At 36.9% G+C, this 25,054-nt stretch overlaps 1 protein-coding gene across 1 annotated transcript in view; it reads right to left on the reverse strand.

The window, feature by feature from the left end:
* Window positions 1-18,485, reverse strand: part of PTPRR (protein tyrosine phosphatase receptor type R) — a 222,931-nt gene extending 204,446 nt beyond the window's left edge. The window contains exons 1-2 of the mRNA XM_039866018.1: window positions 18,075-18,485; window positions 105-394 (exon numbers count right to left, since the gene is read on the reverse strand). Of these exons, the coding sequence (XP_039721952.1) occupies window positions 105-394; window positions 18,075-18,132 (348 nt within the window). The 5' untranslated portion in view covers window positions 18,133-18,485. The remainder of the gene's footprint in view (window positions 1-104; window positions 395-18,074) is intronic.
* Window positions 18,486-25,054: the final 6,569 nt, after the last annotated feature.

Consider the following 25,054-nt stretch of genomic DNA (forward strand, 5'->3'; position numbering starts at 1 on the left):
GATCCAATGATAACTATTCACCATTAGGTTTTTTTTCTTCCCAACATCAAGCACAGAAGAAAGCACCAGCACCAACGTCGGCATCAGTTAACTGTGATACTTACCACCACAATTATATTTGCTGCTGGGATTGGAAGGTTTTCCACTTCAAGATCTTGACCAGCTACAGCCAAAAGATTGAGAGATGGATCATATGCAGGTCTAGGAAATGCTGAATTAACAATTTGGTGGCGTTTGCTTATTTGAGCTCCAGCAGAGGAATGCTTATATATCTTTTGTGGAGCTACATCCAGGCTCTTCTCAATGTCTTGTGAATGGTGATAAATGAATGCTGGCTTCCCATTCTTTTTATGATGAATTGCCAAAACGTGATCATTATTTCCTGAAAAGCACCCTGAAAGGAAGAAGAAGCAGAAACAAAAGTCAAAGACCTTATTCAGCAAGATGAGTAGAAATATCTGATAGAGTTACCTATTCTTTGGAGGCTTTAAGACTTGTGAAGAATTTAGATCAGTTGGTCTCCATCTTTTTTCCCTTATTTTCTATCCCAAATAAATAGAAAACACTTGGTGGTATGGAGGGATCTCCGAGGCTTTAGGTGGACCGAAGTGGGTGTAGTTTGAAACCATCCTGTTTATCAGATATTTTAATACCTCTTTTAGTCAGAAATTCCCTCCTTTATGTAAACCCACACTTTCCACACCCTGTTGGTCTTTCATTCCTGGATGTCCTTCAAATGACAACGATTTATAGCATATTCAAGCTTTCTTCTCTTTAATTAATAGCATTTTATACCATTCTTATTTCATATTTATTTTATACTGGTTATATTATAGTTAACTATGTACATTTTTTAAATGCTTGTAGAATATTTTAAGCTCACTAAAGGCAGAAATCTGAGTATACTAACCATAGTAGCAAATTCCAACTGTGCAACAATACCCATTTCTCTTTCTTAGTAATATGGCCATTCAGAGAAAGTAATACATTCACCTCTATTTCTTTTGATAGGTAAATATCCATTGACTTTTATAACTCCTATTTGTCATTGGTCACAGGAGGAAATAGATAACGTATATATGTGAGTCAAAAAAAATATCACTAATTCAAACATCAAAGCAAACTTAAGATTTTCTATATAAGATGTTAAGCAGAACAAGCAGATCACATCACAGTGCCTAGCAACCTCAAGTACCCCAGATTTTCCCCTAGTATGTCTATGGTAACAGAAATTTGTACAAATATTGTTCTTAGAAAATAATCTCTTTTTACAAGAATTTTTTTCCTAATCTCTCACTATTTTCTTTTACTTCCCATATCTTGCAAGGAGCTTCAAGTCTTTTTTTGCATCTTATCTTTATGAACACATCCATTTCAATAGCACTGTCATGGCAGATATAATTCTCATACTACTGACCATTATAGATTCCTCTTTTTTATTAAGAAGGCCAGTCCCTCAGGTGAGAAACCCAAGTTCATTCAAGCATACAATGTGCCTTTCTGCAAACAAGTGACTATCTTTAAATGAGTACTTAAAAAGTCAACTAGGATAAAAATAGTACGTCCATTCTATTTCTTAACGCCAAGGCAAATCTCTTCATTGTAGCTCTTTACAAGGTCATACTAAGTTCTCTCGGAGAGGAGGGAGAAAAGTGCTTATCTTTCAGAAGTGTAGAAACTCTTCTAGGACACTACAATATCATTCAGTAAATTACTTTTAGTAAAATACTAAATGAATACTTGTGGTCAGAAACTTAATATGCATCTAAAACATTTTAGCACTATTCTCCATTAATAAAATCGTTGCAAGAATAATAACATAGAAGTACCCTGTTCTGAATTTCAAAATATTACATGTGTTCCTAGTGATGATGTCATTTCCAAATCCGAGAAACTCTTATTTCAGTCAGAGAAACAAAATTTACAGTTATTTCAAGGTCATTGCTGTCCAATCTTTGAAAATTATGATACCTTGATTGATTTTTAAAAAGTTACAGTCTACTTAACATGCTCAGGATGAAGACATGATGATTAGTTTCTATTACTACTTCAGAATTTACATGAAATGTAATTTCAATTGGAATGATCTGAAAAGCTAAAGTCACTGGTACCCAAAGATAATTCCCAAACTGTCATGGTGGGAAGCACTTGAGCTGACTAAAAAAATAACCTGTCTTTCTACTTCTAAATGAATGTTAAAAGCATATTGGTAAGACAATTGCTGGAGATGCTAGAAATATATGCTGGTCATACAGGGCTTGATGGAGGGCAAAAGCCAAAAAATGATCAATTCCTCTACTCTGGATTTGATATATACATTAAACAAGAAAGAAAGAAGCAGCTTGGATTTTATATATACATTAAACAAGAAAGAAAGATGATCAGAAAATGAAGAACTGAAAATGACATGATTATCTTCAATCTTTTATTTTATACAGTGTCAATCACAGCAAACCTATTCAGAATCCCTTTATTTAAATAGAATATGTGAGTCCAGATAACAAATGCATCCTATGCTAAAGTGTTCTACAGGAAGTGTGAAGACAAATCTAATTTTAAGTGCAATTGAAACATAATTAAAATTCCCCAGCTTTATCCAGTTATATATGTGAAAGGACTTAGTCCCGCCTTGTCCTTGAGTGATGAGAACCAAGTTGACAGCATAATATTAGGAACCTCATCACAGCCATTAGGTAGGAACAAGATTCTCAAAGTGTTGTGCTTAGATTTCTGTATCATAATCACCTGGGATATTAAGATGCAGATTCTCAGATGCCACCCCTGAACTACCATAGCTGAATCTCTGGAGGTATAGCCTAAGAATCTGATTTTTTTTTAACTTAAATTTATTGAGGTGACATTGGTAAATAAGATTCAAGTGTACAATATTATATCATCTGTACATTGCATTGTGTACTCATCACCCAAAGTTTAGTCTCCTTCAGTTACCTTTTAATCAAATTCTTCTCATATTCAAACTCTGAAGTTTGAGGACTACTGAGCTCGCGTCTGGAATTAGTTTTGTCTTCTCTATCTTCAAATGCCACCACTCTATCACCTCCTTCACTTCAACATTATGAATACACGCAAGTCTACATTTTAGAAATGTTAAGATTGAGATGCCTACTCAATATCAAAGTGGAGATGTTGAATTAGAAGTTGGATAACTAAATGTGTAGTATATGGTTGGAGAGTGAGAGAGATTCATGAGTTATCCAATACAGATAAAATTTAAAGCCAAGAGACCAATAAAGAAGAACAGTGTATACAGGACAGAACACTGTAGAATAACAATATTTAGGTCAAGATGAAAAGCCAGCAAAGCTAACTGAGAAGGAATGGTAGTACAGTAAGGGGCAAATCAAGAAAGAGTGGTTTATGGAAACTTAAGAAAGAAAATATTTTAGAACCTGTATAGGGTATTAAACAGAATGTTTAGTAAATACCTTGTCAACTAGACTCATCTGAATTTAAAATAAAAGTAGTTTTATCATCGAGGCAACATATATATGAGAATAACCAGTTTTGATGGTCATAAAATTCCACAATTGAAATTTCATTCTGGATATGACCTTGATAATCTCTGAAGAGATCTTTAACAAAGGAAAGAGAAATGTATGAAATTGCAATGTTAAGTTGAAGTGCATTATGACTCATTATTTCAGATTCGGTATTGGTGATTCCTGGATGCACAAGGTAGAATGGCCTTGTATACACCCTCTCAGAATAAATCCTCATATTGCAAGTGTTTAAATCAGTAGCAATAACTTATGAAAAGAACAAAAGGATGAACCAGTAGTCTCTAAAGAGACCTGAGAAAGTGAACAATCAAAAAAGGGAAACTGTTCTGTGATCATTTTGTGAAGGGATAACCGTTGTTTTTTAAAGTATTGCCAACACTTTCTTCTCTAGAAAGGAGACATAAATGGATAACATCAGGGAAGTCCCTTGGGAATTTTGACATGAGAAATGATGAGGTTTTCATTTGATTTGTAAACGCCTCTCCAGAAAAGTTAAAAATACACAGAAGTACCAAAGTTTACATAGAAAATGGCTATTAATAGTATTGAGAAAGGAAAGAAACATACTTTTTAAAAAGCAATGAATTAAGAGGTACAGGACCTAGATTCTAGTTTCAATTACCTCCCCGCCCCTCTCCTCTCATGGATCTGAACTTAAGCAATCTCCTCACCCCACTGAGCCTCAGTATTTTTCATCAGAAAATAAAAATGGTTCTTATATACCTAGGACTAGATTAGAAACGCACTTCAGTAAAAAGAAGCCCCAATTCAGTTAGATTTTACATGGTGTGGACTTTGGGAACTTATAAGAGTAGGGATTTCCAGGAGCAATATCCTTGGATATAAGGAGACTCATATTAAAGCTACTCTTCCAATTAGTTGTTCTGTATCTCTTGGTAACGATAACCCAAGTGGTCACCACAGTATTAATCTCCGGTAAAAAGTCTTCACAGTAATAACACTGCATCTTCTGGGTGACCACTACAACCTTCCCAAGATGTGACAAATGAGGTCTTTAACATAGCCTCCCAGGTATAACATGCTCACTCCTACTAATCTTAACAGCAAATTGCATCGGTGTTTTGAAAGAGTTCATTAAGGCTCTGTCTATATATTAAGCCAGCTTTATAAAATTCAGTCTATGTGACTTAGTTGTTCTAACAACATACATATAATGTGTGTATTTGTATGTACAAACATTTTTTTTGTTTGTTTTGTATCCTGACACAAAATAACAATTGGCAAAATAGTTTATCTTCAAATCAGCTATTTTGTCATAAAAAGTAAATAACATAAGGGTCTCTCTAAGATAACAATGATTGAATTTAAATTACTGGTAACCCCTGCCCGGGACTTGGATAAGCTTGTACTGAAAGAACACCTCCTTTGAGGAATGCTTCTCCTAAAATCTAGTTTATGAACTGGTCACTAGGATATAAAAACATAATCCCATGAGGAGGTACTGCATCATTCTCGAATAGCATCTAAATGCTCCACAAGTTTGGCCCGTGATGTGTCTAGTATACCTGTAATAAAAATTAAAAATCAACACCAAAGTAATTAGTCTATTTTTATACAGCTGGCTCTATTCTCCTCTATGTAGGAGAAGATTTGAACCCTAAAAGAATAACAAATGATTTTAATTAAGGCATCTTGTAAACTTTTCCTGAACGTTCTTTGATATAAACACTCCACATTTCCCAAATATTTTATTAGGAAATGCCATTTCTACTCCTACTTCTAGCCAAGTGCAACTCCTCTAGGCATCTCTTACTTGTTCCTATTGCTCTCATCCATTGAAAGTTGAGCTGCACAATGGAAAGCTTTTTGGTAGTCACAGAATTGACAGCCATTGCAGGAAAAATCCACTGTGTGCTATGTGCTGGTGGTAAAATTACAATGAAAGGGTTTCATGTTTCCTGATTTTTGCCCAGCTTTCACAGAGTTATTTTTCATTTGATAAATATATATTCTAGAATGGAACATAATACAATTAGGACAGCATCATTTGAGACAATGTGACTAGACATAAATCATGAAAAGGAAATAGGGTTAAGACCACTGCCTTCAGACTGACGGAGGAAGTGAGATTTATGTCAGCTCAGACAGAAGCTGTCAGCTGCCCCCCAGTTCCTGAGAAACTGAGTCAAAGGATGCTTGAAGAGGAAGTTGACAAGAGTTAAATGCTACTATCTCTTAAATTCTATAGGGCTATTAAGAGATCTTCATCAAGATATTTGCCCTCAGAGGAAATGCAGAAATGGAGAAAAATGATTGTATGGCTAGAAAGCTGAAAAATGCTAACCTTTGCAGAAATTGTAGGAATTGAGTTCTACATGTACTGATTGGCAAAGCAGTACATTTGTAAAACCTAAGTTTTATACATCAGTCATTGTTATGCAAATAGTTAAAGTATTATTATTTATAAATAGTTATAGAGATGATAAATTACTTCCATTTTTTTATAGTAGAGTTCGTCAAATGACTTTTAGAGGTTGGGTTCTAATTGAAAGACAAAGAAAATGATGTGTCTGCTTTAAGAATAATTCTCATGGTAGATTAGAAATTATATTAAAACATAGCAAAACGAACATTAGAACATACAAAAAATTAAAATATAGCCACAGTAATGATAATTTTAGAGACATAAAAGCCCAGATATTAGGTCAGAAGGAAGGTGAGGCAGGAGCTCCACAGCGGCCCCTTAAAGAGATCTCTTCCCTGGTCTCCTTTGCCTGCGTTAAGAAATTTGAGGGGTACTTGGTAGGTCCTTCAGGTCAACACTTCTACTCCATCCTGTTCTAGTCCCTTCATCCATCATTTCAAATTAATGCCACTGGGCTAGGGCACTGTTCTCTCATAATTCTCTAACAAAATGAACATCTGCTGGGGAAAGACCATCAAATTAACAGCTATTCTGATCTGGAGTAGATCATGTGTCACATCCTTTCTAAAATATAGCTAGTTGAGAAGAGATCTTTTCTGAAATGGGGAGTAAGAACTACACACTTTAATTGGAGTAGAGAGCAAAGAGAAAGTTGGAGATGAAGGAAGGCTCAGCCTGAGCACACAGCTCCAGGGAGTGAACTTCAAGACATTGGGGGCTGGAGCCAGGGTGGGAGGTGGGGCTGTCAGCAGCGGTTGCTGATGCTGCAGGGTGAAGCATGGGGGACCAGAGGCACTTTTGCTTCAGGAACAGGACAGACCTGAATTGGAGGCATGTGCTCTGTACCCGCTGGGCATTTATGATGACTCATTAGAACTTAAATCTAGGGACAACAGGATGCCTGGTTCCCAGAATGCATGCAAGGAAACTCTGATTTCATGACACACACCCTCTCCCCTGTCACACACATACACCAAAGGTATGTGGACAGGGTTTTCAAAATGGGGTACGAAAACCGAGCAATGCTATTTTCAAGGTTTATGTGGACATAGAGAGAGTTCAGCATTACAAGTAGGATATCTTGGCCCCTGTTGGATGTTGTACATTCAGACTGAGTGGGACAGCAGGAGAGATGATATTACAAATCCTACCTGAGCCCTGAGGTTGAGATACTTCACCAGAAGGGCTGCCAATGATTACAGTGCCTCTGATGGTTATAGGATGCTTTTTCTTATACTTCAGCTTGGAGAACAGCATTTATTCCTTCCAACACAAACTTGCTAATTATGAACAAGGCAAAGTTTCTATTAGTGTTTTTAAAAATGAGGGTATGCCAGTTTGATTTTTATAGCAGATACTCTTTACAAAAAAAGGCTTGAGAGTGATTTATTTTTAATGGACTAATAGTCATGCATACATTTTTTCTTTTCAAGTTTGGGAGCTGAGATATAGAACCAGTAAAAGCTTTCACATGTTAATATGATAATTCTTACAGCTACTATCTATTGAATATACTTAATGTTCCAGCCTCCATGCTGTAGGCCCTTATGCATTAGCTCTTTAAATCTTTAAACCACCCTATGAGGTAGTTACTATGGTATTTTTTTCTGATGAGAAAAGGGAGGCACAGATAATTTAAACAGTATATAGCAGAGGTGAGATTCAAATCCATGTAGTTAGATTCTAGAGCCTAAGTTTTGTTGTCGTTTTTTACTATGCTATATGATTTAGAGTATATTTTTACTGTTTCTAAAGCATGAGCTTGCCATTTCAGAACATACTTTCTATCCTAAAATGTAAAATGATTATCTTATAGAAGCACCTAGTATAGAGTTTAAAACATCATAGGGTCTGCAGCCATGCCACCCTGAACAAGATCTGATCTCAGAAGCTAAGCAGGGTCGGGCCTGGTTAGTACTTAGATGGGAGACCACCTAGGAAGACCAGGTGTTGTAAGGCATAATAAAATAATAAGGGATTGTAAACTGACAAGGTCTTTGCAATCTGTGAGATCAACCAAGGGTTGCTTTGCCTCAAAAAAAAAAAAAAAAAAAAATCATAGGAATTTAGGAAATACTCATTTGTATTTTCCTTCTTATAACGAAATCTATTTGTTTCTTCTCTATGAAAATCAATGTTTATCTTGAGAGAAGATCCTTTTATTATATTTCCATAGCTTCAGTTAATGCTCAGATTGAGTATGATAATATTTATAATTCAAGAACTCTCAATATTATTTCCAGTTTCAGAAAACAAATCACCCAAAATAACCAGTGGACACCTGATGGGAAATCCTGATACTCTAGAGATTCAGAGGTGTCCAGGGATGCCAAGAGCCATGCCCAACTGGACCACACTTGCGAGTGCCTGTGAGAATTCCCCTGGGGAGCGTCTTAACCGTCTGCAGGCACTGAAACAGCTGCTTGACTGTGAACTTGGCTTTGCATAGAGGAGAGTAGCACCGTGGAAAAGTTTCTACAATTGAATTCTAAGTTTTCTGATGGATGGTAGGTTTCCGAGGGAGCCAGACCAGAGCCATACATAATAGATCACCTGAGATAAAATCAGCATGAGAGAAGAGTCTTGGCAGATCAGGTGCTGATAGGTAACAGGGCCTAGATATAGGGTCTTCCCATCTCTATGTTCCCTCCCTGCTTTCCCTTTACATTCAAACAGCCCTGTTTCTCCAATATGCACAGAACCATAGGCAGCCTTCCATGTTGACCTGGAGCCTGATGGTCGTAGAAGCTCCATGGGCTACAAATAGTGAGCAGGAGGATGTCACTGGGTCAGTAGAGAAGAAGCATTGCCAGAGCAGCAATCCTACAGGAGGCCTATAGAGCTATGAGTTGCAGCCAGGGTCACATGCTTGAACCTCTCACCCTTTGGGAGTCCCTAGAGAGACTAATAAGGGAGGTGGCTCCTAGGATAAGTCTGGACTACTTGGTAGGAGAGGCAGGAACTAGATATTTTAAACTTGTGGCATTTATGTAAATGTTACACATTTTCACCAGCTATTGGGTAAACCCAAGAAAAACCTATATTTCATATTAATTTAAATAGGGATTTTGCTGAAGATATGATGCTAGACACCATGTTTAGATGGAGCTTTTAGGTAAGGTATTGGGAGATTGGGGAATAGGTGGATTCGTTAGCGGGGAAGATGTCAAACCATTTTATTGAGGGAGTTGGCGGCACGGGGGGGTCACTGAAGAAGGGCTGGGAGGAGAATGAGATCTGACATCTTGGGCCCAGTCTGGATCTCCCCAGCCTCTCAGTGCCCAAAAGCTATAGGTGGATGTCTTAGAGCTTCACAATCCACTATAAACCTGTCCATTTAGTTCGGCTCATGATCATAGTAGAGCCCCATTTAGAAAAAACAGTTGGAATCCAGAAGCTCTTGGGCATATGTGCTTCTCTAGCTTGGCTCAAACACAAAAAGAATGAGAAACTGCTCTAACATACTAGTTAAGCATTGATAATCCAACCTCTCCCACCCATAATCAAATAATACCTAACACTTACATGGTATTTACTAAGATGCTGCAGTTTTACATATATTATCCTGTTTAGTACACAATAACAACCCTATAGTTGTATAGTATATCGTCTCCATTTTAAAAAGAGAAAATTGAAGCTTAGAAAAATTGAAAGATTACAGAGCTGGTAACAGAGCCAGAGCACACCTGGATTTGAACTTGACCATAGTATCCATGCTCTTTACTACAGTATTCTGCTATGGGTTATCTAAAAACATAGCATTTTCCCCTCTATTTCAATTTTCTCTTTTTAGCTGTTTCATTTTCTTCCAAGGATAACTTAAAAACTAACATGAATCAACAAGACAAAGAAAGTAAAATGCTTATAACTAAAAACTACACCTTCATAATTCATGGATTGATGGCCTTTCAAATGAACTCTCCATCTTATGTTTGTCATACTTTGTGCTGATCATCTTTCCCAGACAAGTTAAAGTAATGCAGTGATGGGAGCTGACCCTGTACAGTAATGCACACTGCTTCATTTCCTTCCAGTCACCGTCAGGAACTGGATCATTACTACAGTGAAATAGCAGTAGAGTCCTGCTCTGTACATGTTGCTGTACATGTACAACAGTGAATGCCTGTGAGATGCTCTTACTCTATGCTTATTTAGTGCTTTTATCCAAAAAATCAGTAGTTTAGGGTTGCTTTAAGCCACTCTGCATATTTTAGTCAGAAAACAGACATTGCTTCAGTTCTGAATTAAAAAAAAAATTCATGTCCCCACTGAACTTGATATTTATTTCACTACAATTAAAAAATATTGTCTGTACTACTGCTTCATGTAAACAAGTAATTTTGCTTTGTTTTTGGTCCATAATTGACGTGAACATCTTAATAAACTGAAATAGAGATTTGATTCTCAGAAAAATCTAGATATCTATTTGAATGTAAAGTGCTAATATTCCCAATATAAATTTGCTAATTGTCATTCTGTTGCAAATATCATTGTAATAATAGACACTTAAAGTTACATTATTTGGTGAGTAAGCATTATGAAATTTGATCATAAAATAATATTTTACCATTAAATAGTTTTCTTCAAAGCTATTAAAATCCTTTATGTCAGGAAATATCAATGCTATCCTGTGTCAGCATTTGTAAGTACTTTGAAGATGAAGAATGTACTCATAGGCCAAGCAGGATCTTTCAAATCCCTCATTTAAAGGGAAAAATGGCTTTCTCTACCTTTTATATTTGACTTTACAAAAAGCTTTTAAAAATTTTAACTATAAACTTACCATAAAACATAACATCCCTGTTATCATTAATTCTAATGGCAACGAATGGGCTTTTGATGTATGATCACATTATCTCATGAAAAAGTGACTTTCTATAATTCAGAAACCAGTCTCCACTCTTCAGGTGTAAGCATGTCTCCTGTAAAAAAAAAGTGTGGGATCCAAAAACTTTATGGTTTTATAAAGACTGTCTATACATAAAAAGAGAAAGAAAATATGTACAAATACTCAGAAATTTTTGTGATGGTTTTGCTTTGTTTGGGGAAGCAAGGAAGGGTTGGATTATTTTTGGTCTTGATTTATTGAACCCACTGCCTCACACTCCCACCTGATTTGAAATGTGTAAGTGGTTCATGTTTGCTGTTACAGGATTGATAATAATCAGTAATCAAGGTTGAGTTCTGGGTCTATTCCTTTGGATACAGACATCATGCTATTTACCTTATGTAATTGTTTGAGCTCTTTAAAATAAAGACATTCATTTCATTCCCATCCTGAAGTAGTAGTAGAAAATCACACAGGAATGTGTGTCCACCTAGGAGAAGTTCAACATACAACTCTACCACAACTAGCATCATGCCCATGGAACACAAACTTACCTTAGAGATTATTTTTAAGTGAAAACTTTTCTGTCTCATTTCCACTTCGTTGTAATCAATAAATGTAAGCTGGATTGAAGGAGCAGCAGTAAAGTCAATTCTACTCTTTATGGCCATGAAAATGAGATATAATCTCTTTATCGATGTAAATTAATTTATCATAATTTATTTTGCCAAATACATCCTGAATACATTTATTCATTTGCTGAACATTTATTGATGGTACACTAGGTAACAGGAATAGTTCTAGGGAATAGGTATACAAGGATAAAAGCTACAATCTTGTTATTGTCCTCAAAAAGCTTCAATATTCATAAACAAATAAACAAAATGGAAACAGACTAATAAGTACAGAAAGCAAACTGGTGATTGTCAGATTGGAATGGGGCTGAGAGGCTGAGTGAAAAGGTGAAGGAATTAAGAAGTGAAAATTGGTAATTACAAAATAGTCACAGGGATGTGAAGTACAGCATAGGGAATGTAGTCAGTAATATTGTAATAACTATACATAGTGTCAGGTGGGTACTAGGCTAATCAGGAGGATCACTGGTAAAATATATAAATGTCTAACCAGTGATTCTATACACCTAAAGCTAATATAAAATAATATTGACTATAAACTCTAATTGAAAAATAAAATTTTTTTTTAAAGCTTCAATATTCAGGTTAAACACATTAATAGAGGAATACATAGGGCCCACAAGGAAAACCCAGGAAAGCTACTCAAATGAGGCCGGATGTCAAAGGAAAGGTTCTCAAACTAGGCAATGCCAGACCAAGGTTTGAAATTGGAGAAAGAGTTATCTTCAAAAAGAAGCAGAGTATGGATATTTCAGATAGATGTAACATTACATGACAAGAATGAGAGGCATAGCAAACCAAAAGAAATAGTCTAAGTATGATCATAGTGTGCAAAGAAGGACACAATGACAGGAAAAAGGAATGGAGTTAGGAAAGACCTGATAGTGAAAGACTTTGCCATGCTAATGAGTTTGGGTTTTATTCTAAGAGAAAAAGGAAATAGATATATTAAAGAATTTTACAAAGAGAGAATATGATCTAAAAAAAAGTATGCTTTTTAGAGTTTTACTTCTGACATTATTATGAAGGATGAGTTGATATTAGGTTATTGTAAGATAATATATAAGAAACAAGGACCTCGCTTTTTTTATGTTTAATATTAAAAGTATTTGGGGTTTTTGGAAGTTTGATGATGTTTTTGTGACCAGCCATAGGAACTTTTCTTTATCTCAATTAGCCTAATGATTTATTTATATCAATTAGACCTCTAGTGTATCTGGGGAACAGCCTCCAAGTTCTGGCTCTTCCTTGGCCAAGACTTTTTATCTTTAGCTTTAGTTTATCTCGCTTTGCTCATCTGTGTAATGGGTGGATTGGACTTCATCAAAGGATCCCCTTAGGCCTTTTCTGGCCTTATACACCATTTCTCTCAAAGTCACAAGGTCCAAGGACCCACTGACGATGTTAAGTGAGAACTTACCGTATTTTCAGGCACTGTATAAAAAATACGGTCCACATTTCTATGGGTTCTATCTTCCTAATAGTTCCTGAATCTGCCCCCTTTCTAGCCCCAGGGAGGTTGTATAGAAAGAAAAGGAAAAAAAAGTCCAAGGACACATAAATTCCAGGGCACTAACCATTAAATAACACTCAAAAGCAGACTTAAAAGTACAAACTAAGGAAAGGTTAGTGAGATAAGAGGGACTCTAGGAAGTAATAATTATGCATAGAATTCAGTGAGGAAAATTTTCAAAATCCAGAAAGAGATCAAATTAGAAAAATGCTGTAAATATTCATTGGTAAGAAGATGGTTGGTCATCTTAATTATGTTCAGCAGCAGGATGATAGGATGAAAACTGGAATTGGTGGAGAGGTAGATGAAGAACAAAGAAGAGAAAGCTGAATGTGGATCATATGCATCCAGAAGTTTTACCAGGTGCTCATCATGGTGTTAGGAATGTGTGACCTCCTATGTACATACGTTCATGTCTCTTAAATGCTAAAGAGGCAGACAGGTTTGTTCCAGTGCCTTAAACCCTGCTTGTCATTTAGCTGTATGAATCCTTTCATATAGCCATTCCTACATGTAAAAGGCATTTTACTAAGAAGTGAAAATATAGCCAACCAGCACGTCATCTGAGCTACACAGCACCGGGCAATCAGTTCGAAGGACTTTGCCATTGAGTTGATTGGTAGTTCTGGTCTCTTGCAAGCAGATCCTTTGTTGCCCTTCAGTTCACAATAGTAGCCAAGTCCGTTTGAAGAACTGTGTTCCTGGGCCTGCTAAGCTCCTGGGGAGCAACTTGAATTTTGGATAAATGAGCTCTGTTGAAGTCCATTCTGCAAGTGGCTAAATTGACTACGTGTGTCCTGCATGGGCTCCAAGAAGAAATAAATGCAAAAAAAGTAGATCAGAAATATCACTGTGTTGTTTTTATTTACTCAACCTACTTATTTAATCTTTAGTAGCTTTTATGCCACGCCCTGCCCCCAGGTACTAGGTTAGGCAGGATCTGCAATAGATACAGCAGTAAAACAGACAAATATCTGTGCCTTCAAAGAGCTTACATTTTAATGGAGAAAGGAGGGACCCCAATAGACAAAACAAATAAGTAAAATACTTGGTATGGTAGGTGATGAAAGTCCTCTGGGAAAGAAAGAAAAGCAGGGAAGGAGATTGGAGTGGGTTTTTTGGGGGGATAGGGGGGTATGGAGATGAAATATTAAATAAGATAGTAAGTGAGGGCCTCACTGAGAAAGTAACATTTGAGTAAAGACCTAAAATGGAGAAAGAATGTTTCAGGCAAAGAAAACAGCAAAATGTATGAGGTGGCAAGTGCTTGGATTTTCTTAGAACAGAAATGTGGCTGGAGAGTGACAAAAAAAATGAAAAGGAGAGCAGTGAGAGTTGATATCACAAAGATAATTGGGGGAGAGAATATATTGAAACCTGGGCCATTGTAAGGACTGTGTTGAGTAATTTCGAACAGGAAAAACTAACTCTGGAGTTCTAAAGGACTCTTCTTTGAGAAAAACATCTTAAGATTTTAAAGAATAACATTTTCATATTGGTCTACCCTTTCTTTTGAGGGTGGTACTTCCTGGATCCTCTTGGTCCCATCGTAGAAACCCTTTTAGTCTAAAGAAATTGACTATCACTTCTCTGAGAATGAAGAGGCTTCTTCAGAAGATTCACTGAAGGCAGTCTTTGTGCCATCCAGAAAGGCTTATAGTAAGATCAATGTGGAAATTTGAAAAAAAACTTTTCCAGAACTTGAGGAGAGAGTAATGCATTGAATTCTTTTTTTTTTTTTATACAAAACCTTCACTAGGAAAAATAAAGCTTTCACGGGAGAATTTTTAAGATATTCCGATTTCATTCCTTTGCAACTAAAATACTACTCAACAAATGCCATCTCTTGAAACAGAATATGATTTTTTGGGGCAAAGAAAGAGAAGAAACACTGAATAAGCTCTTTGTGGGTCTTCCACATAATATATATTTTTTACCATCCATATTATTGGGGGAGCTTTTAGTTACCTTCTTGAATATTCTTGAAGTGGTCTTTTCAACTGGAGTTTATGTATTACATTAGCTCACAGAGGAGTAAAAACTGTGAGGACAGTTAGATAAAAATAATCTGGCATCACTAAGTCAATGGTGGCCTCACTATCAGAACCAGTGTTTAATTTTATATAGTATGCAATCACAGGTCTGGAAACTTGGGTTTTCATTCTGACTATGCTGTTAACTGCCACTTTACTATATAAAGTAAATACTATCCAACATTTACTGAATCTTAGTTTTCTCACCTGGACAGAAAGCAGTTGGATGAATAATAATTATAACTTTTCTTGTTAAAAGCATTTATGAAAATCAGCTGCCATGGATAGAGTTGTGTCCAGGTTCTCTAAAAAGCTCAATTCTCAGAAATTCATTAGGATTATCATACCCAGAGATGTTAACTACATGGCATAGTACTACACTTCCCCATTTTTGTTCCCATAGACATTACAAACAGACCACAATACTTATCCCTATTGAGTCAATCAGAACTCAGCATTGATCAGAATCCTTAAAATATATATATATATATATATATATATATATATATATATATATATATATATATATATATATATATTATTTTGCAAAGTAACTCGAGCAAGCATAACCAAATAATTAAAGATAGCACTCAGTTGAAAATGATTTGCTATGTTATCATTAGGAGCACGACTATATCAAAGTCAACCATTCCTAGTATAGCTAAGAAGAGCACTCATATCCTGTCAGCCAATTTCTCCCATCCCTAAAGGGTTCTAACATGTCATCAGTTCCGCCAGCATAAGTAGTTGCTGATATCCTGGGCATAACCAAAATGGATCAATTAGCTTTTCAGTCAAAGAGGCCTGAATATATATAATTCATTTCTCTTCTTTATAAAGCCCACTTCTATCCTGAGAAGAGAGCCTTCTGTAAAAGACACAAACCCGGACATTCAACAAGAAGAGAAGTAGTGACTTCTTGATCTTTGTCCTCTAATCCACTCACTTTCTTATTACTCAAATCTACAGGAGCTTAGATCAAGAAATCTGTGTTTGTTTCCGTTCTAACGGAAAGTTCTAACAATGTTATTAGACAACTGTGATGAATTTTAATCTGATGACAGCTTGTGACCCACAAATTGCTGTTTAAAATTAAAATGCATTCAAAATGAAACTGGCAAGAAAATCACAATATTAAACTTGCAATCTGCTGTGTAAAAACACCTATCGAAAGCACTATATTAAAAATGGATATAATTAATTTTTATATAGTATCTTGCAAGTGAAATCTGTAAAAGATAGTCCTTTAATGCACTGCCTTATTAAATTAAAATTGGTTAAATAATCTTTTATATACATTTTTTTTTTTTGCAAATTAAGGAGTCAAAATAGAAATGAATTGGTCTGTCTTTGGTAATACACCCTTTGGCTGAGCTCCAGGTAGACTCTAGGGCTACAGACTTCTAGTCTACTCCTTTGATGAACAAAAGTCCTCTATTTACTTCATCCCAAATGTTCACCTAGAATAAATTTAGAAGTGTTTTCCATCTTGCTTATTTTTAAGTTCCTTTATAACTTTTAAGCTATAATTACTCGATATATTAAATGTGATCTTTAGATTTGTTTATATATTAATTTAAAAAATAACTACACTGATGTTTTTGATAGATCAACTAAATCATTCTTAAACTTTGTAAGAATTGAGGCTTTTTTGGGGGGGGTAATGAATTTTTATGTCAGTGCTATCATTAAACAATAAGTAAAACTCAACTCAATGTGTATACTTTCATTCCATATTTCAGCATTAAAGATTTTTATGTGGTAATAAAAAGATTCATTACAGCTATTTGCAAATAATTTAATGACCAATTTGTGGCTATTTCTAGTTTTCAAAAGGTGCCAAAGAACTATTGAAATTTTCACAATATAACATCATAATTATAACAATTATCATGTGTGCTTAATTATAGCCTTAATGTTCCTATACATTACTTCTTCATGAGATTCACAATAAATTAAAATAGCATTAGCTAGAAATAAGAAAGTACCATACTTTACTCTCATTACTGCACATATAGAAAAAGACTCGCCCACTCTTTTTAAAAGATATCACAAGAACTGTAATTTTGCAACCATTATGTTTATTCATTACCTCTGGAACATAGCACATATTCAATAAATGTTAGTTAAGGGAATGAATGAATATGAATATGTGTGATAGGATGACAAGTAAACTCAAGGAAAACATCTAGTCTTTGGTTGCTACAGAACTACTGCATGGACAACTGCTATCGCAGTAGGGTTCCTAAAATCTCTCTGCCATATTCTATTTTGGCTCATGTGAGTGTAAAAATGATAAAGGATTCAGTCCAGCAAGTCCTTGCATTACACAGAAGCTGCGTGTATCCAAAAAGCAGGGTCTGTAGTGACATCGCATATAAATTCCCCAGGTACTTCCTAAGGTTTGCTCCCATAGAAAACCTGATATTGGTTCTGATAGTAAATATATTTATATTTGGGAGCAATCTCACTGTGACTTTTGGCTGGACCCCATCAGTTTCCCAGAGACGGTGCCTACCCTGGGTTGTCAGCCCTGAAACTATGACTGAGATTTTGTTCAGCGCCCTCGAACGCTGACCATGATGCTGAAAGAGAAGACAGGGTCCTATTTTAAACCTTTCTTTCCTCTTATTGGTTTAGAAAATTCGAGTGATAAGAGCAGGGGCCAAAGGAGCCTGGGGCGGCATCCTTAATGTGAACCATGTATTGCGACCTTTTGGGCGGAGATGTGGTCCATCAGGTTACAGCCGAAGCATCCCTCTGAGCTCTCACTAAACCAAGAGACCTTACAGATGTAGCCGCTGCAGTAGAAAAGGTTACATCCAGCAGGGTGGCTTGTCTGGCTCCTGAGAAACTGGCACTCAACTGCATAGCCTAGAAACAGAATTGGGGAGTCTAGCTGGAGAGGAAGGGGAAGCAAACCTGTATTCATATTGAAAATGTTCACTATTACTTGTACAAGGTAAGGAAAAATCAAGAGCTGATTTTAGCTTAAGTTTTCGCCCTCAGTCTTCCAACAGGTGCATGACTCCCTCGCCCCTTCCCTGTCAGTACTGTCTTGCTTTCTTTGAGAGGCAAGCTTTTCCTAGAGTCCTTAAGCATGTGCAGTATCCTTCCCATCTCATCCCCAGCTCCAGCTCTGCCCGGCAACCCCTTACCTGCAGCGTGAAGATTAAGAAGCAAGCACAGCGCAGGGAAGCCGACTGCTCTCCGCATAGTGTTTGCATTGAGAGGTGGAGGAGAAACTCCGCCACGACCCCACTTCAGGCAAAGTGTTATTAGAAAGAGCCGCCGCCAAGGGGTCTCTGGGCTCCGGGATTCATTCGCAGGTCCTCGGCTGGGGTTTGCAGAGCGGTCTGCAGCGCCGCCTGAAAGCCGCCCCAGCTTCGCCTCCCTGAGAGAGGGGAGAGGAAGAGGAGTAGGAGGCGGCTGGTGACGCGGGTGGAGCAGGGTGGGGGCCGAGGCGCTCTGAGGCTGCTAATGCTTGGCCTTCTGGAAGCCCGGCAGCCGCGGCGGAGAGGGCGGGCGGACTCCCGCGCCAGCCCTGGAGCCGGTGGCGCGCGGTCAGTGCGGCGCGAGCAGCAGCCAGACGCGCCGCGGCTACTGAGCATGCCCAGCGCTGGCCCCCGCGCGGCACCTGGGGTTCAAAATGAAATTCCACTTCTCCGGGTCTTAGCGGCCGCTGCGAGGGGAGCAGGCGCCCCCTCGGGGGGCTTCCTGGGACGGTGATTTGAGAGTCTGTCAAAAACCTGGTCTTGACCAGAGGAACTAGAGGAGGGAGCCTAAGAAAGTGTCAACCCCAAGACCCATCCTGCTCTTTCTCCAAATCTTGGTTTACGTGAGGACAGACCGCACTGCCTGGAGTTGACTTTTGCTGGGCCGCAGATCGACCAGCTTCTCGGGACAGCGTACAGGAATGGAGGATAGGTGCCTGGGGAAGCCTAAATGAGTGTCCTGGGCTGCCTTGTGCTAACAGCTTTCTTTTTGTTTCTGCTTCCCTGTCTCTCAAGCTCAACCCCTATATTTAAACTTTCTCCTTACAGAAGTCCAAAGTTTTTGACTATAGTGACAGAAAGAAGTGAGGCCACACTTTTAGACTACTAGGAAATTTCTGTGTAATTGAAGAAACGAAAGCGCCTTTTCGTTTTTTGGAGATAATTACCCTTAGTCTCCATTTTACTTTCTAAGGTGAGAGGTAATAAAATCATTTCTGTGAGTGGGCTCCTCCAGAGCAGCTTTTGCCTCTAGGGAGGTTACGACAATCTGTGTAATACAGATGCCCCCTCCCCCCATTTAACACTTTGGAGTGTCAAAATTCTTATATCAGTCTAGTGACTACATAAAGTCCCTCGGCCAGACTTCACTCCCTTAACTATCCCAGGAGTTTTCTGCCTCTGTGTCTTCAGGAAATGCTGTTTTCCTTTCTCCATTCTTCTCCATTAGCATCACTACCACACTCAAGCTTACAAAAGTCTAACTTTGGTCTCACTTTTCCAGAGATCCCTGTCCTAAATCCAGATTACAGTGATATTTCTCTATCACATATGAACGTATACATATGCTTAGCATTGCCTCAGATTTCTTTTCAGATATTCATTTATCTGTAGTTTGTCTTACAACACAGTCTAGGTCTCCATAAGAACGTCTGCATCTTTCTGTCGCTTAACTTGAATAAAGCCATTCTAGGCAAATAAAAGGTACTAATAAGTGCTTATTGAATTGAACTGCATCTCTCACTCAAGGCTTTCTTCCTCCATCCACTGTGAATTGGGACAATCAATAGGAAATATGCTACCCACAAGGGCTTAAATTAGTCAGGATCTCATAGGATCTGAGAGCCTAGGCAGTATCTTTTTCTTTATAATTTATTTCATCTTCAGCACTGAGAGACAAGGCCAAGAATTGCATTCGAACAAGTGGGAGAAAGGGAGAATGAGATGTAATTTTAATACCTAGACAGGTCTCTTATGCTGAAAATAGACATATGTACAGCTTCTCTCTCCCCACTCCTCCACTTCCCCATATGGGTATGTCATGCACCATTTCTGTGGCACTACCATTTTACCCCCAACCACTCTAAGCTGCAACCTCTTCCCCTACTCCAATTCACTTTTCCCCAGTCTTTTTTTTTTCTACATGGAATATATCGCTTTCTAACATACCAAAAGAATTGCTTATTAAATCTCATTTATTACCTGTTTCCCTCCCCCTCCCCCTTGCAGTGATATTCCTTCTTCAGTGGTAGAGATCTCTGGCAATTTTATGCATTGATGTATCTCAACTGATCAGATCAGTGCCTCTCACAAAATAAGTGCTCAGAAAAAAAATAAATTGAAAGCAATTGGTTGATAAAGTTTAATACTGACCATTAACCTAGCTCTTTGGAATTCATACTAAATAAGTATTTGAGATAATTTATTTAGCTGTGCTTAAAGCTTAGAGGAATAACCCTTCTTGTCTAACATCTGGTATTAGAATTTCTGCAGGGTTGAGAATTGGAGGGAAAGAATAGTAGGCCACTTTGATGGACGTGCTTCCCTTATTTTCTTCTTTCCTAAAAGAATATTAATTTCCAAACCTACATAGATGTCCAAGAAATAAGTGCATGTATGATAATGAAACAACCTGCAGCAGTGTCCTGAACCCCTTGCTTTCTTACAGATAATCCAACATTTTGGTGTGTGTGAGGGGGAGCATTTAAAGTTTCAACTAATATAATTGCCTGAGACTTTGCCAACAAGCAGTCAGCAAGCTATTTATTTTGCCCAGGGGTACAGGTAGCTGAGTATTAAACTGTGCATAAAGATCTCCTTAGCAGCAAAATTTTCCAATTTCCAATTTGACTAGATATACTAATAAAATAGTTCAGCATAGTAAAAATAATCTTGAGTAAGCTGTAATTTTAGTGACTGGACATTCATTATTAATTTACTTGAAAAAGATAATGGAGCAAGAAAAATTCATGTTCGTTAGTGAGTCAATCTAATATACTTCTAATGGAGTTGATACCATGACATGTGAAGTCAAAGGACAAAAAGTGAATTAGGCAATTAGAGAAATAATCAACCCCTTAACATTTGAGAAATATTCCCAGTGAGTCCATAGATGTTGCTTTTCTTTGACCCTGTGATCTAATACTAGTGAAGGTGATTGGTTTTTTAGAGAAGCTTGGTTAAAACGCTGCACCAGAGTTTTAAAAACTTAGTTCAAATACAGAGAAGCACAGAAATTAATATGAGAGAGCTATGCAAATTAGTAGTGGCCTACAGAGCTGTGTCCTAAAGGAAATCATTTACCTTTTAAAAGATAAATAGAAAGTTCATATCATATAGACTTTCCCTCTCCAGCAAATGCATAATCTCTTTCTTATGAGGTAAGATTCAGGGAGAATTTATACAGAAGAGAAGCCTTTTAGAGCCAGTCCTCAAACCCAATTTAACTGTTATAAGCCTCCATATTTACTTGTCCATAAATGGAGAAATATATTGGCTATCCTTCCTTAGGACATTTTAGAGAAATTAGATCCATAGACTTAGAGTTTTTAAAATTTATTTTAATTGTTATTTTTAAATATAATGACAGATAATATTAATTGAGTGCTTTGTATGTGCCGGGTTCTGTTCTAAGTATATGGATATTCCATTTAAACTTTATAATATCCTTTCAAGGAGGCACTGTCATGATCTCATTTCAGAGATAAGACATTTAAGGTACAGAGAGGTAACTTGCCCCAAATCAAGTAGTAAGTAATCAATCAAAAGGTAGGTTGGTAAAGTTAGGATTCACAATCACAAATCATTATGATATGCTACTTCACATTATATATATATATATATATATATATATATATATATATATATATACATATAATGAGAGAGGAGAGAGAGAGAGAGAGAGAGAGAGAGTGTGTGTGTGTGTGTGTGAGTCAGATGTAGATGGCTCCCTAGAATTAAATCTGGACCAAGCAGGAGATGCTGACCCTAGACTTGCCAGAGCTTTCTCACCCAAAGCTCTGTAGTGACAAACACCCACAGGAGATTGTCTCCAAGGGAATGAGGCCCTGCTTGTGGCAGTGGACTCTGGGATCCGGCATCTAGTGAACAAAGACAGACAGTGAGTAAAATCATGCTTGAGAGAATCACATTAGAAGGATGCTTAAAGTAGAGCAGAAAAGAGGAAATTGTCTTTTCTATGGAGAATGGGAATAGAGGTGGGGTAGCAGGCAAGAAACTATTAGCAGAGAACAGTCAATGAGCTGAGTCTGGCTGGGTGAGTAGAATCGAATTGTTCCACATGAAGAGAGAGGCTCACGGATTGTGTGAGCCAGTAGAAGAGACATGAAATAGTGAAATGGATTCAAGGAACTTCTGAACGTGTACAAATATGACAGATGACAGTGACTAACACTTGGTTGAGATTTGTATCCTGCTTACCCTGCCCCATCTTTTATGCAGCCACTTTATCAATCCCAAAGTCAGTTTACTTTTGTCTGAGCAGTATCTATGTATAGGAGGGAATAAAAAGCAATAATTTATTTTTACAAAGAAAAAAATGATATGAATTAAGCTATCTTCAGAGTGGAATGTTATAGAATAAAAAGGGAATGAATTGAAATTCATAGGCGAAGACATCATATGTAGGTATGTAGACTCACCATTACTGTTTTTAGCATTTTCCCAATCATAACCAGGAAGAACAATCTGCCCTTCTGTATGAGCATACAGTGAAGGAAATGGGGAAATAACAAAGGGCATTAAGAATAGGGAGGAAAAGCACTAAAATTTACAAAATGTATATTTTCACATTCAACCCTTGCAAGAGCTCTGTGAGGTATTATTCTCCTTTGGTGATGGAGAAAGAAAGGGAAAATGAAGCTAGTAATTTGCCCATGTTTGTCCAGCTGGTAAGTGGTAAAGCTGGCATTGGAACTCGGAACTGGTGACTCCAGTTAACGCTATGCTGTTAACGACTGTTGTGCCACCTCTCTCATAAGTGGAAGGACTTACTTCAAGGCTTAAAGGGTAAATGTAGTGTTTTGAATCCAAGAAACAGACTTCAAGATGGTTAATGACAATTAAATTTTACAGGTTACAGCTCTACTTTTATTAAGATCTACCTATATAAAATGTTTGATATGCACACACACATACACATATACAAACACACAAAAGACAGCGATGTGTATTCTAAAAAAATTAGGTACACAAAATAAGATTTTTTTATACATCTATGAAATATGCAGTTCTAGTCAAATACAAAATATCCGTGACAGAAAGGCTATGGGTACCTATAGATTCTGCTATTGATTCATCATTAAAATCTTATTCAAAATAAAGTATAAACTTTCCTTGGAGCTAGCTCTTGATACTAGTATGTTATACTGTCATCTACTCCAGCTCTGCAAAGGTCAGATTCATCCAAGATGTCAGTGATAGATTTACAAACCGCTGACTCTCCTGCATTAGCTCTTTGTCCATCCCAAGACACTAATCAGGCTGCACTTACACCATCCATCATCCTGAGATAGCACACAGATGTGAGAGCCCTCTACTATGGTTTAGACTAGCTAGTTGCCAGTCAGATACTTTTCTGCAATGCTTGGTCATTCTTTTAGATTTCCTTGAATGAGGCCACTTTGAAACAACTCATTTGCTCAACAGTCCGAGACACTAAGAACATTCTATGAATGTAGCTATGTCTTGATTAGATTTTTTAATCTCACTCCGCTTCTGTTACATTAATTTCTCACATAACTATGAGATGATGGAAAAGAACATCTTCCAAATATAGGCCTTCATGCTTCTCTCGCTGACCATTCACTCTTTGAAATGAAAAGTCATGTTTCAATGCTTGTCTCTGTCTTATATATCTGTCTTTCTCTCATTATTGCAGTTGTATGTCTACAGTAGAGAGGGGATAACTTATCAGTCTATGTTGTGGGGTCGAGAAACATTTTTAGATGAAAATATTCCTGTGTAAAAGACCTGTATCTCTACCACATAGAAAGAAATCTTATTAAAAATGACCACTGACTATAACATGACCATGAATATATTCAAATGCCTAAGCAGTCATCTGTCTATGGCAGAATCCATTTGTGCTGAGATAACACTAGTGTCTTTGTTCAGTGAATATATCAAAAAATATTATTTGAAATTGAGTTACAGTGGGATATGCTAAATAACATGTATTCCAAAAATTGTGGAATAATCTGCTGACATTTTATTGACATATCATTTGATTTCAAATAATTAAGCAAATATCTATTGAACACTTATGATGAACTAGAAAATGTTTTTTAGGTACTTGGGATATATTATTGAACAAAGTAGAAAAAGATTCATGTCCTCGTGGAGCTTGCAATCTAGGAAGAAAAGATATACATTTAATAGCAAATATAAGAAATAAGTAAATTACATAGTATGGTAGAAATTGACAACTGCTATGTGAAAAGGAAAACATCGATCAAGTACAGGGAGTTGAAGGAATGGAGTGGGGAGAAAATGTGAGTATAAGGAATTTGCAGAATTAAACAGGGTCTATAATATAAACCACGTGGAGAGAGTATGCATTGAGAAGAGACTTGAGATGGTGAAGGAGTTAGTTATCAAAGCAGATACTGGTTAAAAAACTATCCAGGAGGAGGGAACAGCTACAGCAAAGGCTTTTGTGATTCCATAGCCATCTTAACCAATCTGAAAAATTGCACTATGTCAAAAAAGTTTTTCAGCATACCTTTACATATAGTAAGTATGTACAGATATACAGTTGAAAAAAAAAAACCAAAAAAAACACCAAATTAGACTACCTAAATAATTCTTTGCCAGAGCTTTTTATTAATTCAAGTTGCACTGATTTCAAGTTACAATAACACAACTGTGTGAATCACAAAGACTCAGAGATTGTAACTATCTATGATGAGCTAATATGTTACTCAGAATTCCACTCTTTATTTTATGTTTTTGGTATAAAATAAATACCTTATTTATACAGAAATGTGGGTACAAAATTTGATATTTTATTAATCTTAAGAAATATAGAGTAAAACTTTGTGAACTGCCATTATACTAAGCTACCAACAGAAAAATAAATCCAATATACTATAGAAGAGAAACCTAAGCAGAAAAAGAATGAGAAA

This window comes from Pteropus medius, unplaced genomic scaffold, assembly GCF_902729225.1.
Source record: "Pteropus medius unplaced genomic scaffold, Ma_sr-lr_union100, whole genome shotgun sequence".
Taxonomy (NCBI): Eukaryota; Metazoa; Chordata; class Mammalia; order Chiroptera; family Pteropodidae; genus Pteropus; species Pteropus medius.